Source organism: Pan troglodytes, chromosome 17 (genome assembly GCF_028858775.2).
Source record: "Pan troglodytes isolate AG18354 chromosome 17, NHGRI_mPanTro3-v2.0_pri, whole genome shotgun sequence".
Taxonomy (NCBI): domain Eukaryota; kingdom Metazoa; phylum Chordata; class Mammalia; order Primates; family Hominidae; genus Pan; species Pan troglodytes.
This window is the reverse complement of record NC_072415.2, coordinates 44,629,998-44,645,796: the sequence shown is the minus strand read 5'-3', so window position 1 is coordinate 44,645,796 and position 15,799 is coordinate 44,629,998. Positions and strand designations below refer to the sequence as shown.

At 36.3% G+C, this 15,799-nt stretch overlaps 1 protein-coding gene across 38 annotated transcripts in view; it reads right to left on the bottom strand.

Annotated features, from left to right (window-relative positions):
* Positions 1–15,799, bottom strand: part of DTNA (dystrobrevin alpha) — a 414,394-nt gene that overhangs the window by 40,091 nt on the left and 358,504 nt on the right. For 29 of the 38 annotated variants that reach the window (XM_054671771.2, XM_054671775.2, XM_054671764.2 and 26 more), the window contains one exon: positions 2,616–2,703. In XM_054671771.2, coding sequence (XP_054527746.1) covers positions 2,616–2,703 — 88 coding nt within the window. Of the gene's footprint in view, positions 1–2,615; positions 2,704–12,221; positions 12,315–12,887; positions 12,966–15,799 lie in introns of all 38 variants that reach the window. The other 9 variants (XM_054671758.2, XM_009433863.5, XM_054671780.2 and 6 more) reach the window with 1 other exon arrangement.

Below are 15,799 nucleotides of genomic sequence, written 5' to 3'. Positions count from 1 at the left end.
GATGAATTCACATATTCATGTATATTCTTTGATTTGCTTCTACTTTCACACTACTCCAGCTCATCATTTTCAGAAATGCAATCAGCTTTAACGACTGGTATACATGCAGTCATAGCTTTCTCCATTCTCATATAAACATAGATGTCATTAATCATATACCATATATATATATATATCTGTTTGCGTATGTTTATGTATATTTAGTCAAGGATTTATTTGGTGTTGTTTTAAAAAAATGGGGTCATATTATGTACACTTATGTGTGTCTTGCTTTGCCTTACAGTACATTTTAGAAATTCCTCCACACCAATTTTTATTGTTTTAAAAACAAATTTTTAAAAATCACAACTCATCTTTCTACCGAAGAATGGAAAGCTTTTAAAAATGGCAACTGTTGCCTAAGCCAGATGCAGAGAATCTTGTCCTGCTTTTTAATGCCCATAAACCTAACTGTAGGAAAGATTAAGTTTTGTAAAGGTTTTGCTTTTATAAAGCTGTCTATGCATTTTAATTCACACCTCTTTTCAGCAAAGAATGACTTGTATAGCTAACAAGAAATTTTGAGGTCCTACATTTTAGATTCTAAATGACTTTTGATAGCTAATTCTGGCATATGGCAACTTTGACTTGTGATTCAAGATTTTCTTCTGATTTCATTACATAAGTTTCCTTTTCTGGCATATACTTTATGTATTGATAAATGGTAGAAACTTATCTGAGCCAGTTGTGAATTTCAGTCATTGCTTTGCTATGTATATTAATTGATCAGGAATTATAAAGAAAAACATTGACCCATTTACTAAATGACCTTTCTATCTCCTTTCTAACGAAGTGTCATCTTACTAATCATGATTTACTCAGCTAATCATACTATTCTTAATACGTGGTTATGAAGAGATTTACAAAGGAACTAGAATTAATGTGTGGACGGTATCTTTCCTATGACGGATCCACAAAGGTTATATATAGTGTAAGTAGGCAAGGAACACAAGTTACTAATGTTCTCCAGAAAGAAATGGAACAAGACTGGAGAATTTAGTACACATATAAATAATAACATGTGCATGGAGATTTAGCAGTCTGCCAGGAATCACTAATGCAAATGCTGAAAGGGGCAGGGAAGTAACCCAAGTGAGGGAGGTGGGCCAGGGTAGGGGTTGTGGCAAAGTGCCACACACTTGCCCTGTCCGAAGCAGCAGAGGAATGCCTCCACTCCAGCTGCCTGCTGTCAGAAGGAACATGCATCTGATCTGGTCAGTCTTTTAAGATAAGATGAAAATCCAGACTTTCAAGGAAAACCATCTGATTTGTAAGTACTGACATCTAATAAAGAATTGAAAACACTGTGGGGCTCAACAAAACATTTCTGGGGGACAAATTTGGTCTGCAGGCTGCCATTTTGTAATTGCTGGTTTATGCAGTACTTTCACACATTTTACTATCTCAGTGGATGCTAATAACAGGCAGCACTGACATATATAATAAGCATATTTACACCTGTGTACAGATGAGGAGACTGAACTCAAAGAAGCAGTGCTTTGCATGAGGTCATGGAGAGCTGGGACACACATTGCTAATCCCATATCTTGGTATACCATAGCCTCTGTTTATAGAAGTATATGCATGGATAAAGGCAAGAAAACTTGGAAAAGAGGTTTTTCCAAAAACCTTGTTTTGCCTTTACTTTCAAGTGACTCCTGGAGTGGTTGCTTGTCCTAAAATCTAATTCTCCTGTATTCTCAGCTGATTTTATATTTTAATTTTCTTTAACATGTTTGCTCCTTACTTATGGCCCTTAAAATTTCATATACTCCAATTACGTCTCTGTTTTATCATGTCTGATTTTGGGGGCACACAGTACACTTTTAGCCTGTCCTGGATCCCCTCCATCTTGATCATGGTAGTTTCTAACAGTGTTACAGTCACGGATGTCACAGAGAGCAAGTGCCAGGGCTAATGCAGTCGGTCATTATGCAGCTCCCATCTGGGATCACTAGGTTAAATGCTCAGCATGAAGGGCTCTGATAACTGCAACATGTGATGTGAGAGGTGCAGGCAATAGCTTCCTCACTTGTTCCCCGGCCACTCTTTGTCCTTTGTGACGCACTAATAGCAACTCACCCTTAGTCAGCACAGATGAATTCTGAATCAATGTGTTGAGCTGACAGTTGCTTTTGTCTTAGAGACAGACACAAATGGAGAAAGCTATAGCTCTATTATTTCTACTGGTATATTTTAAGTGTCACTTGCAACTACTCTGCCTTAAACTTAGTGCCTTCACTAACCACACCTGCTTTAAATAAAGGAATCACAACCAGTCCTTGCCCCCTTCCTTGGGACTTCATATGGGGTTGACACTGAATGAAGGGGGATGCGAGGATTCCAGCTTGACTCCAGGGTCACACTACTGTGGATGGTTTTGTTCCTCAAGTCTTCCATTTTTAAACTGTAAATTCACCACCAAGACACCACAAACTTAGCAACAAACACATGCACAATAAATTAGCACAAATTGTCCTGGTAATCAGCACCAGCTATAATAACAATAAACATGACATATAAAATTCAAGGATCCCAGATGCCAACAGATGAATCCTTTTACTCCAACTACTTACAGACGAAGAGGACTCTGCTGCCAGCCTTGCCGCATACCTGGCAATTAGCCTGTGTTCTTCATCAAGCCGGTTTGAACTCTCAAGCATGCTATTAAGAACAAAGCAAGAAGGAGACCGTTAGGCAACTGAGAAAGATTGCTGCAGTCATATTACCACAAGGAGTTTTTACTATTTCAATGTTTTGGTGCAAAAGATTTGCAAACTACACAAAACCCTGTTAGAATAACAATCTCAGACTTGAATTTGTAACATGATCTAATATATAGTTGGGAAGGTCACTAATAAATCCTGTCTTCAGTCAATTCAATTGTCTTACTAAGAAAGCCTCACAGAGAGGTGACTATTCTGATCAATACATCTGATCAGAAGAATTTCTCTTACTTTTATTGCCTTTAACACTTTTTCTTTCCTTTTTACACAAGTAACACATGTCCAAAATTGACATGTTAGAAAATATGAAAGCAAGAAGAAAGAAAAATATCATTGTGGTCAATGTCCAGTGATCCCTACCTGCTGGTATTACATTCTCATGTAATTTCCTCCCCTTTAGGATGGGCTAGACTTACTAATCTGTTTCTAATGAATAGCATATGGCCGAAGGAATGGAATGTCACTTCCAAGATGAGATTATAAAAAGACCATGGCTTCCATCTTGGACTTGCTTGTTTTCTCTTTAGCTCTCTTGGTCTGTTTGGTGGGAAAATAGCTGTCAGGTCATAAAGCAGCCTTTATGGAAAGACCTAGGTGATGAGAAACCCAAGCAAGCCAATTACCATGTGAATGGATCCCCACTGGTAGAGCCTTCAGATGAGATCACAGCCTTAAGTGACATCTTGATTGCAATCTCACAGAAGCCTTGAACCAGAGGGACTTAGCTAAGCCAAACCTGGATTCTCAACCTACAGAAATTCTGAGATGATAAATGTTTGTTATTTTAAGCTACTAACTTTTGGGATAATTTGTTATGCAGCATAAGGTAACTAATACAAGTCTCATCTATAATATTACTACTTATTTATAACCTGCCTTTTATATTTACTTTCAGAGAAACAGAATTTTATTAGTGACTCCCAATGACCTTAATGGAATTTTTTAGTGCCTCCTATAAATTTACAGAAACTGTTCATACTAGAATAAGGATGATCTGAGTCCCTAAAAACTAATGCAAATAGAAGCATTCTTCCATATTTCAGAAAACTTCATTCTGTGAAATGCTCCATTCAAGACTAAGTTTTGGGTGCCATTAAAAATAATTCTACGAAACATACCAATAGCACTAATCTTGTTAACAAACTAGTTGGTTGTAGTTTGGCTTATCGGTTATTGTGGTATGTATCAGTTCAGATCAAGATCAGAAACTAGTTCCTCTCATTCATAAACATACTTATATTCTTCTGCATCAGTTCTTATACTTACAGCTCTTCCTTAAAGAAATTAACTCATAAATACATATTGTAAAGACACCCTCTTATGCCAACATTAAGGTTGTAAGAATTATTCATTGCAATCACTTGGATCCATATAAAGTAACATACTATTATATGTACATTTACAAATAGAGTAAACATGAAACATAGTGTTTTAACCTTTGTTCTGAAGTGAGAAGATGAGTGAAAGTAATTATGTTCTTCCAGCATTTTGGCTATGTCACTTCCAAATAGCTCTTCTCTGGTTAGCTGAATCCACTATATAACAGGTTTGTTTTTTTTTTTCTGGTCATCATAAGACATTCCTGTCTACATTATCTCTGCTCTAGCCTATACCCCTTGCATATATAAGCTATAGCTGTTTTAATGTGAATACTTCCACTCTAGACTTAGCCCTTTTCTCTGAGCTATAATAAATAACTAGAACATTCCTGAATTTCCTTATCTAACAACTGATTTCTCCCTCCTCAGAAAAAGAGGCTTCTCTTTCCTTTTGCTCAAATGAGATAATGTATGCAAAAAGCATCAAAAGAGTGTGATGCCTGGAACACATGAGGTGCTCAAAAATATTAGTTAATATAATGTTATTATTATTTTGCCTTTTAAATAACATGTTCATATCCATTAGTAATCCTCATCTCCTTCAAAATATCATCTACCATCTGACAATTATCTAGAGCAGTGCTTTTCAAATTTTAAAGTGTAAGCATATCACCTAGGGATCTTGTGAAAATGCAGTTTCTGGTTCTGTGGTGGTAGGGTAGGGGAGGTTGGGAGGGCGGGACCTGAGAAGATGCATTTCTAACAAGCTTCCAAGAAATGTCGATAATATTGGTCCAGTGTACTGGTTCAACACTGAGTATCAAGGATCTAGAAGATCTCAAAAACAAAATGGAAGACACAAATACGTGAAATGAAACCTAAATATAAATGATATAAAAGAGAGAGTTGTTCAAGAGTATTTAACAGATACCCATACAGCATGTGTGATGTTATAAACATTCCCTTAAGACAGAAAATTGTAGGATATAGGGCTTACATAATGTTTAGTATCAATCCCAGTGGATTGAGATTTTATTCATTACACAAGTTTAGGTTTGGAGTAAGAAAATAATTTTAATAGCAAAGGCAGAATTATCTCTGGAAAACTGATGCTTTAAAGCAGATGTCTGTCTTTATAAAACAATGTCTGCATTCTGCAAATGTTAAAAATAATAACTAAATTCTTTATTACAGCTTCAATGAAAAAGAGAAAGTTACACTGTCTTTTCTTTCGACATCAAACTGCCCCACAAAGAGACAACTGAATTTGATTTTAACATGTTTATCATTTCTGGCTCATGTATTAGGGGCTATACATCTAATTCAACACAGTGTTTTGCGGATAACAATGCCCATTGCTCCAGGCCCAGGAACATGATATCTTTGACACCTTGAAAGTGACTTTGTCAGAAACATTTGTATTTTGATAAATAAATAAATAATTTAAAAAATCTTGATAAAAACTTCTGATAAAAGTACTTTTAAAATGAATGACTAGCTAGTGTAAGTAATATGAAGGTTATATTTTTAAAAACCTCCTGGAAATGTAAGACGTGAAGATATGGGATTCTGTATAGCAAGCGATAACTCATACCTCCATGCCTTTCCTCCCCCAGCACTGACTGAATGAGGGCCTGTGTGATAATATTACCCCTTTGTGCACATGAACAATTTATGGGTCCACATATGCCATTTCAGTATGTTCAAATTATACAAGGGTGAAGGAGGCATTCTTCTGATAAATTCCTCTATTTCAAGACTTCAATTACAAATAGTTGAAAATGAATGATCAATAATCCCTAAATCATTAAAATAAATACCAATTCCAACACTTTCTCCAGCCCTAGCTATTCATTTCAGGACTTTATAATCAGTAATCTTGCTACAAGACTATGATGAATTAACAAGTGATTGCAGTGTTGACTGCATTTCAGAGCAGGAAAATCCATTATTTTGAAAGCCCTCCACATTCTACCCAAAATGCATGGCCAGTGTCTGTTGCCAGTGATTTCAAAATGGCATTCTAGGAAGCTCAAGTGGCCCCAGCTGAGCTAGGGCTTATGAAAGTGTGATTTAGCAAAGATTTTTGGGAACTCACGGTTTGTTCACATTCTTCTGATTTTTTTCTGGGCCTGTTCTGCTTTCTAAGTTAGGGTAGTCAACCAGAAAATACTGTGATCCAAAGCATATAGCATATATAAATGCAAAAGCAAAAGCATATATAAATGCTTCTATATTTTCTTTTCATATTTTTTCTACTACTCTGGATAGTGATGGGAATTTTATCACTAGAAATTAATTTAGAAGGCCACCGAGTTTCATGTACTACTCTTCTATTAAGAGGATTAGTACCTGAGAAAGCATTATTAGTTAACTCAAATGGAAGATTGCTTTATTAGATTATTTCCTATCTTTGGCAGTTGGTTTAGAGCAAAATGCTAAGGGAATAGAGCACTTTTTTTTGGCATTTAGAAGTCAGTGAGCTCAAGAGAGTCAGGGTAGAAAGGAACAAAGTGACACTGGGGACCGAGAAACGGTTTTACAGTACTGAACAACGGGGAAAGAAACTAACTCTCAAAGCTTAGTGTAGTGGCCCTTTGTGAGTGGTTTGGAATAACAACAAAAAAAGACAGGAAATCATGAAATGGCAATCTTCATGGATAATAATAAGAATTTACCACAATAATGGCTTCCTTAAAGGAGACCTTTAAACTCCTTTATTGAGACCCTGACTTCAACAACCCCCTATGTTACAGTTGAGGTCATGCATTGTATCTTCTAAAAACTCTCAGACTCCTCCATTTCCTTCTGCTCCAACTGTTCCTGATGTGACAGTCTTTAGATTTATATTTCCAGGATTCTAAGGAAATATCTTTCTCAGAAGTCCAGTTCTATAATTGAAGTTCCTAAAAATTTTACTAAACAAAAGGAGTCGTGTTAACAGGAAATGAAAACTCATATAAAAGAGACACTGTCAGTAAGTGTAGGTAACTCTTCTTTTTTCTTTCAACAGATTATAATTTCTTTTTTGTTTCAACAGATTGCAATAAACTCACATTTTTCAAAATCAACAAAATGTACTAAAAAGAGTCAGTCAAATCTTGACCTACACATTAAAAATATTAAAGGCATACAATTCAGTGGATTCAGTGGGGAAGTGGGTTATGGATTCAATTGTGTCTCCCCCAGTATTCATATGCTAAAGCATATGAATACCCTCAGTACCTTAGAATGTGACTATATTTGGAGATAGGGCCTTTAATTACAGTTAAATGAGGTCATAGTGTGGGGCCCTAATCTCATAGGACTGCTGTTCTTTTAAGGAGAGGAAGAGACACTAGGGTAGAGAGAAAAGGTTATTTGAGGACACAGCAGGAAGGTGTCCATCTGCAAGTCAAGGACAGGAGAAACCAACCCTGCTGGCACCTTAGTCTTGGACTTCCAGCCTCCAGAACAGTGAGAAAATAAATTTCTGTTGTTCAAGCCATCAAGTCTATGGCATTTTGCTTTGGCATTCTTAGCAAACTAATACAAAGATGAAGAATCTAGGGGGGCATTAAAATTAAAAAAAAAAATTCTTGCCCAATTATCACTTTAAGTTTTTAAAAAATTTTTAGAATGCCCTATTAGTTGCTCTGTTCACATCAGTGAATTGCTGGTGCTTATCTTTGCCCATGTCTACCACTACACAAAGCTTAATACTTTAATTTTTCATCTATTTTATACTCCTATACTAAATGTTCAATTTAAGTGCTACTCTATAATAGTGATTTTTTTAAATAGTAAAAATTCTAATTTTGCTAGGAAAGTTTCTGACTACTCCTAACAACTTTGTTTAGGGGAAGATGGAATTTTTTTAGCTACTGCACTACTGATATTCTACAATATCAACAGATGTTTATTGAGCACCTACTATGTGCCTGGCACTGTGCTAGATGTCAGAGATAAGGTGGTGAACAAGTTGGAGAGGGTCCCTGCCCCACTGAAGATACAGTAAATAGTAAGCCAACCAACCAGCCACCAACCAACCAACTAACCAGTCAGCCAACCAACCAACCAATGAGCTAACCAGCCAAACAGCTAACCAACTAACCAACCAACCAATGACTGCAGCTGATAAGAAGAAAATAAAAATAGTATGCTATAATAGAGACTAATATAGAGGACCTACTGGGGGAGGTGTCTTTAATCTAAGATTGGAAGCTAGACAAGCAAGTTCATGTGCATATAGTAGGGGTGAAATGGGAAAGAATGTTCTAGACAGAGGGGAGAACTAGTATTGGAGTCTTGAGGCAGGAAAGAGCTTGGTTCGTTGGAGGAATTGATCAAAAACTGACATGACTAAATGTAGTGATTGAATGGGAGAACCCCATGAGATCTGAGGCTGAGAAAGGAGTAGGCAAGGGCTAAGTCACATGCAGGTTTGTACACCATGGTGAGGGGTCTGGGTTGTAAACTAGGTCCAATAGGAATCTATTAAAGAGTTCTAAGCATGCAAGCTAATAAAAATTTAGACCTCGTAAATGAAATTCTGAAATAGGCATTCTTAGATGTCTTTTTTCCCAAAGCATAAAATATTGTGGAGCAATTTTAAACTAGATGGATTATTAATCCACTTAACAAGAAATCTATTGACAACACAAATGTACACTTTCTTGTACTTGAAAAAATATAAGCAGAACAATTTTAACCTAGTCATATGACATCAGGAGTCTAATCAAGTGACAATGTTAGAGGTAGAAGTTCTGGGCTGGTTTCAAATCATTTGGTTGGTCTACTACAGACCTTGGTATAAACTAGCAAGCCCAGGAATTTGACAAGCTTTGGGGGAGGGTAGTAAAAGCCCACACTGTATCACATTTTCAGACTCCTTCTCCTGCAACGAGGAAGGTGCATACAAATTATTAAGGCTTTTAAAACTTCATTGAATTAGGAAGGAAGCAGAAATTCTCCCTTGAGCTGCAGTTTATTTATTTGACTTATCTGACAGAACCAGCAATGACATAAGTGTTTCTTTAGCAGCAAACTATTACAAATAAGTCAGTTTCCCAGTGTGTTAAGTAGTTAATATAGGGTAGAAGACCCCCACACAGAGTTAATCAGGATTATGTCTGAATAATGGCAAAAACAAAGCTTTTGATGGAGAACAGCTATTAGGTTCCTGTTTGCAGAGCATCTCATGAAGTGTGCACATTCAAGGAGGCCAAGGAATGGGGTGGAAAATAGATGGGAACCAGTGTCATAAGACCTGTTTGCAAGCCCTTACTAGCAAGTGACTTTGGATAAGTCACTTAATGTCTCAAAGCTCATATTTTTTAAACAGTGAAATGGAAATAATCATATCCAACCTTCTAGGACTATGAGAAGTAAATTAAATAATGTGTGGAAAAAGGCTTTGTAATTTTTGGAGCATTTCATAAATACAGAATTTATTATTCTTACTCCAGCTGTTGTAATAAGATAAAAGAGACTGAAGACAAAACTCTTGCCCTTTTTGAAGCTTACAATTAACATGAGAAGTCACAACTCAAGGAACTACATACATAAAAGGTAACTTGTTAAGAATCACCATTCCTGTTACTAGTATGTGCTCAAAATATTTGCTAAAATCAAATAAAAACACTAGAATAAGATATACAGTTTCAGTAAATACGTGGAGGATGCAGTGTGAAGGAGGCATCCACAAAAGATCTTGAAAGGCATGTGTTGATGCAGATTTTAAAAGAGGTGATGAAACACAGTGGTTATGAACTTGGATGGATAATGGTTAAAATCTCTGCCCCACTTTTTATAGCTGTGGGACTAAGAGAGAGTCAGGTAAGCTCTCTAAAATGATACCTTTACTTGTCTATAAAAGGGGGATGATCTTATTTACTCCATGGGCTTACTTTAAGGACTAGGAGAAATTATGTATACAAGGCTCTGAACATAGAGCTTGGCATGAGGTAAGTGTTTTAAAAACACTTACTATTATTATTACTATTATTATAGGTCTCACTGTAACTTAATGATGGTAAAGCATTGTAGCTACAATGATGTTAAAGGAGGTAAGAGGTCATTACATTACTTATAGAACCATGACAGGTATGAGGAATTGTTGGGATCTAATTAAACATAAAGAAAAGGGAAGAAAAAATGAGAAATTTGAAAAAGAAGTTGGAATTTTTTAAGGATAGAAAAAACTATGAGAAATATGGAGGGTGCAGCTATTAAAACAAAGCCTCCTTCATTGATTGGTTGGCCTTAAATTCTGCTTTGTTTTCAAAATACAAATCACATTTAGCTTTCATCAGGCAGATGCAAGGTGTCTCTGCTGAGACAGATTTATGGTCTTAAGTAACCATCAAGTCAATATGATTAATCACTTGAGTAGGGAAAATGGCTGGTAGTGACAAACTCTGAGCTTTTCTCTTTGGAGATTTCTTTGTTAACAACCTTAATTAAGAAAAGGTCAAAGAAGAGCAGTAGAAATAACTGGAGTGTGCTTAGAATTATGGGAAGAGGACATGATGTGAGATCGCATCATAGTCTTACAATTGAATCTACACTGACTGTATTCTTCTTCAAAGATGACCAATACAATTAAAAAAAAATTCAATGCTTGGTTCTACTGCTTCAGCTACCATGTAACACTCGAGTACCAAACTCCTTGGGAATAAAGCAATTTTGTAGTTTTGAGAGCCTGAGTTGTGAAAAAGTGGATACTATTTAATCTAGAAGCTCACAAAATTTGAAGAAAGAGATGGATTTACGTCAGCCAAAGAGTGCATTTTTATCCCCTTAAACAGTAGGATCTAAGGTAAAATTAAACTAGTGTACTGGTTATACATTTTTAAAAATACAAATTAAGATACATGTATGTACTAAAGCACATAAATGTTCATCCGTTCATGAGAACTAAAAATTATCTCATGTATTAATCTTGCAAAAATAGATCTAAGAAGCAGTAATAGGAAGAAAATTTTGAAAATACTCAAGTGAGGAGGAAAGAGGTTCAGAAACAAAGCGGCTAATAACATCAAGTGGTGAGGGCAAGGAGCATGGAGCAATGGCCTAGCATCTGAGGAATGCCTTGGTGAAATACTAGGTTGGTGCAAAAGTAATTGCAGTTTTTGTCATCACTTTTAATGTAATTGCCATTAATTTTGCCAATTACTTTTCCTCTAATAGTAGAGGAAAGAGGACTTGCCATGCTAAAGGTTTGAAACATTTTAATGGAAATTGAACCCATTGGCTTTCTTAATAATTGTAACTATGGAAAATCCATGGGCCCTTAATTGAGAGAAAATTGAAGTGGTTGAGAAAAATTGACATATTTTCAAGGAATTGGTTTGCTAAATATGTTTATAAAACAATAGTCTGAACTAGATTGAAAAATACATATGATACATAGTTTGTCCTTTTCCTTTAATTCAAGCTGCAAATCCACATTTATTATTAATATCAAGTAACTTTAACCAATGGAAGGAGTCTCCTATATCACAATGAAAATGGAGAAAAGCCTTTTGAATGGCTTTATCCAAGTACACAGGGCTATCTTAATTCCTGAATTTAACATATCTGAAACTAAGTTTTGTGTATTCCAAGATGTGAAAGCAGGCTTTAGCAGGATGGTCATCAGAAAAATGTATAATAGAATTGCTGAAAGACGATTGTTCCCACTGTTATCATTGTTAAAGAAATGATTTCCATTTTGTGATTCAATCACATCGCATTTTCTCTTTTTCACTCTTAAGTAAAATGAAGCATTGTTTTCCAAATCAGCAGAGACATCCATGTCCTTGGAATAAGACAAATTCTTTTATCACCATCCTGTGGTAATTTGATATGACACGTAGCACAGAACTGATTGGTGGGACCCGGAGTCCTGAATCTACCTGAAGGCTAATATTTAGCAAGGCATCCCTTTATGCAAGTTTTCGTTTTAGCTAATTTATAAACAAGGATATGAATCCTATGGTTCCTTCATGGGAAGTATCCAAACTAACATCACGAAAGACTTCTTAACTGAACCAGTTAACAGTGCTTCAGTGTCACCACTGGCATCCAGTGACCTTGCTCCTTGCTGAGACTGCTTGTCACCAGCTCAGACTGTATCCCTCTCTAAGGACAGTCAAGCAGCCAAACCTGCACTAACCATGAGGGGTTGTTCCGGAGCATGTTGACATACAACCCGATGAGAACATGTTCATCAGCTAGCCTGTCTGCCACATTCAGGCTGTACTGTATCCTGAAACAGGGCAGGGGGAAAGAAAGGGTGTTGTTAAGAGAGGTGGACAGAAATAAGTAGAGGAGGTAGGAGTGAGTTTTTGGTAGAAAAGGCATTTAGAAAACCAAGCAGGTAAAGGAAGGGTAGTAAGTGATGTGCTATGAAAAACACAAGCGAAATCCAGGCAATGAAATCCACAATTCGATTCCACTAACTTTAAAAATAAAGACTTCCATTTAGGTTAAATAAAGTTTTAGAAAACAGATTTACATTTTTCAACCACTAAGGCCAAGGTATTCATCTGTAGAGTAAATACATTGAAATTGGTTGCAAGCAAAGATTAAATATCCTTCAGAAAATCAAGTCTTCAGCTTAGTCATTTCAAAAAAGAAAAGGACACAAATCCGGGAAAGTGAATAACAACACAGATGTGTCTACTGGAAATAACTACTTAGTGCTGTTAATTGGGTTAAAGCAGAGCTGCTTTTACTGAATCAAAGACGGTCTTTCACACACAAAGCATTTTTGACAAAAGAAATCTCCATTTTTAGTTTAGTTAATGCAGGGTTCCAGTACACTCTGGCTGTAACTTACCCTTTGCCCTTCAGAAAAGCTGGAGCAGCCCTAGCCAGCAGTTTGTTCTGCTCTACTTCACTGTCCTTGGGAGGAGAGCTAGTTAATAAGATGGGAAAGCCAAGAAGAGCGTAAACACGGCAATGCATTCAAGAATAGAAACTGGCAACAGACACTCCCAAGTCTAGATCCAAGTTTCATTTAGACAGATCTCTTATTATTTTGAAATGTTCAAGATGTTTTCAGATTTCCACAGAGTTCAAGTAGGAATAGAAACCCAGCCTGAGAACCACAATCGCAATCACCATGATCCCAGATTTGACCTCTGCTATTTGCTTAACAAGCAAGCATTTATATTGAGTATGTCTAGACATAATGAAAATTCATTCAACATTTATCATGGCATATCATGTAAACAGTCCAATAGTTCACTAAGTCCTGCCAGCCTTTAGATCCCACTCAAGAACTTAGCCTTCCCTACATCCTCCAACTTTCTGTTCTGGATAGAAAGACTTGAAATTTACCTAGCTAGAGATTGCTTCATATTAGAAGTGTTTTACTACTCCAAGCAAAAGCCACATGATCTTGGCTGTGGAGCTACAAAGAAAATTTTCAGAGGAACAGAGAAATACACCTTTGAGTCTTATACATATATATTGTTATTTCTTATGTTTATATTAATACAAAGCTAGTGAATATAGTCTCATTGCTAAAGCAAATTCTTAACATTATGGATTCATTATGGGAACTACTCATTTTCTTTAGTAATTTAAATGACAATTTTAAAGTTTAAAATATAGTTTTATTAAAGTACAAATAGAAATATAAATAATAATTCATTAAGTGTGGCTATGGTAAAGTCATCCAAAATCTACTGTGACAATTTGTAGTCATGCTACATTGAGAACTATGGTATTGATTCTTAGTATTACAATTGTATTGGTAATGTGTTTGAAGAAAGTTTGCTCCTCTATAGGTTAAGTAAGAATTTGCCCTGCACACTGGTGAATCTAAAATTGTCCCTCTCCTTCTTCATGGAAAATAGAAAAATAAATTGTCTGTCTTTGTTTGAATACCAAATATTTAACTATTGGGATCTAAATTATGAGGTTCCACCAAAAATTTTCAAGAAACTCTAAATCTACTAAATATATATATAATGGTTTATAAATTAGTTAAAATCTTAAAAACTTTGTACTACAAGTTTTAGGGCTCTACTATAAAGCACCATTCTTTCAGGCCATGAAGTACTAAAAAATATAAATTTATACATAACACATTAGAACTATGCACATTATAGTTGGAATTCTTGCTTTATAATAGTGTATATTAAAAGATTCCTTGAATAGTGAGGTATCTGATAAATTTAATATTAAATTTGATTTGTAAAGAAAATGACTAGCAAAGAGTAGACATGCATGTTTGTCAGATGAATGACATTTTCACTCAGCTCTTCAGAAAGGCATCTGTTATATAAAGTATTGCTGTACTTAAAAAGTTCAACTGTACCCAACAAAATTGACTTCTTTTTTTTTTTTTTTTGAGACAGAGTCTTGCTCTGTTGCACAGGCTGGAGTGCAGTGGTGAGATCTTGGCTCACTGCAACCTCTGCCTTCCAGGTTCAAGTGATTCTCCTGCCTCAGCCTCCCGAGTAGTTGGGATTACAGGCATGCGCCACCACACCTGGCTAATTTTTGAATTTTTAGTAGAGATGGGGTTTCACCATGTTGGCTGGTCTCGAACTCCCGACCTCAAGTGATCTGCCCCCCTCGGCCTCCCAAAGTGCTGGAATTACAGGTGTGAGCCACCGTGCTCGGCCCAAAATTGACTTTAAAAATAAATTAGATTGTGTTTTAGGATAATTTACTTTCCTGATGACCTCAATAACTTTCTTTTTCCAGCATATTGATGTTTTCCTTTTAAAACTGTGAAACCTGCCCATCAGGGCCAAATAACCACCTTCAGCCATCATTTTCTGATGTACCATTATACCACCAAAACTGTTTCTGTTTTCTGTGATGTACAGTTACCCCACCAAAACTGCATTCCAGACTTTGTCTACTGAAGCAGATCTCCATACATTCATTATGCAGTACCTACAGTACCCCTGCTGCCCAATATCCCCCCAATTCTTTTTTGTAACTAAAGATAGATGAATCTATTACATAATTTATTTCAGATGCTTGCAAAACCATTCAAAACACTGTGTGAAACATCCATGATTCTTCCCTCCAAACTAAACTATCTCCCTGCCTTCTTATGCTTCTTTGTTCTTTGAATCTCAGAAATTATGGCAATAATTTCTTAAGCAAACAGCCGAATAATTGCACAGGGACAACCTCTCATGCTGAACATGCAAGATAACAAGCAAGAATCAGTAGAGAAAAGAAACACAGGAACGTCAACCACAAAGATGTGTTTGCCACAAATTATTCTGGTGAACTTCTATGGGAGGAAGATGTGTCAGTGAAGGCCCAGAAATGTGGCTCCACCACCCATCACTGACAAAGCCCAAGCATGGAGGAGCCCTAGCCTCAGTACTGTGTACGGGTAGGGCTGAGAGAAGGGGGCAATAGGCCGGACTTTCCTTTGGTGGCCTTCTCCTTTTTTTTTCTTCAAATCTTTGGTCTCCTCTCCTCCTTCCTCTACTCCACTTGCCTGTCTCTCCTCTCCTCTTCCTTTTCTTCCTTCTTCTAACCAGGTCCCTTCTTCCCTCAAAGGAATGAGACATATTCTATATATATACATCTCTTAACTTTTGTTGTCATTTTCTTTGTGTTGGCCCTTGCCAGTGTTGGTTTAAAGAAATAGTTTAAAACCTTTTATCTTCCGTTCCTTTCCCATGTGAATTCTTAGAAAAAATAATTCTTGGAAAATATGGGAGTTACACCGTGAACATATATGAGTTTCTGGAAATAAACTATTTTGTTTTG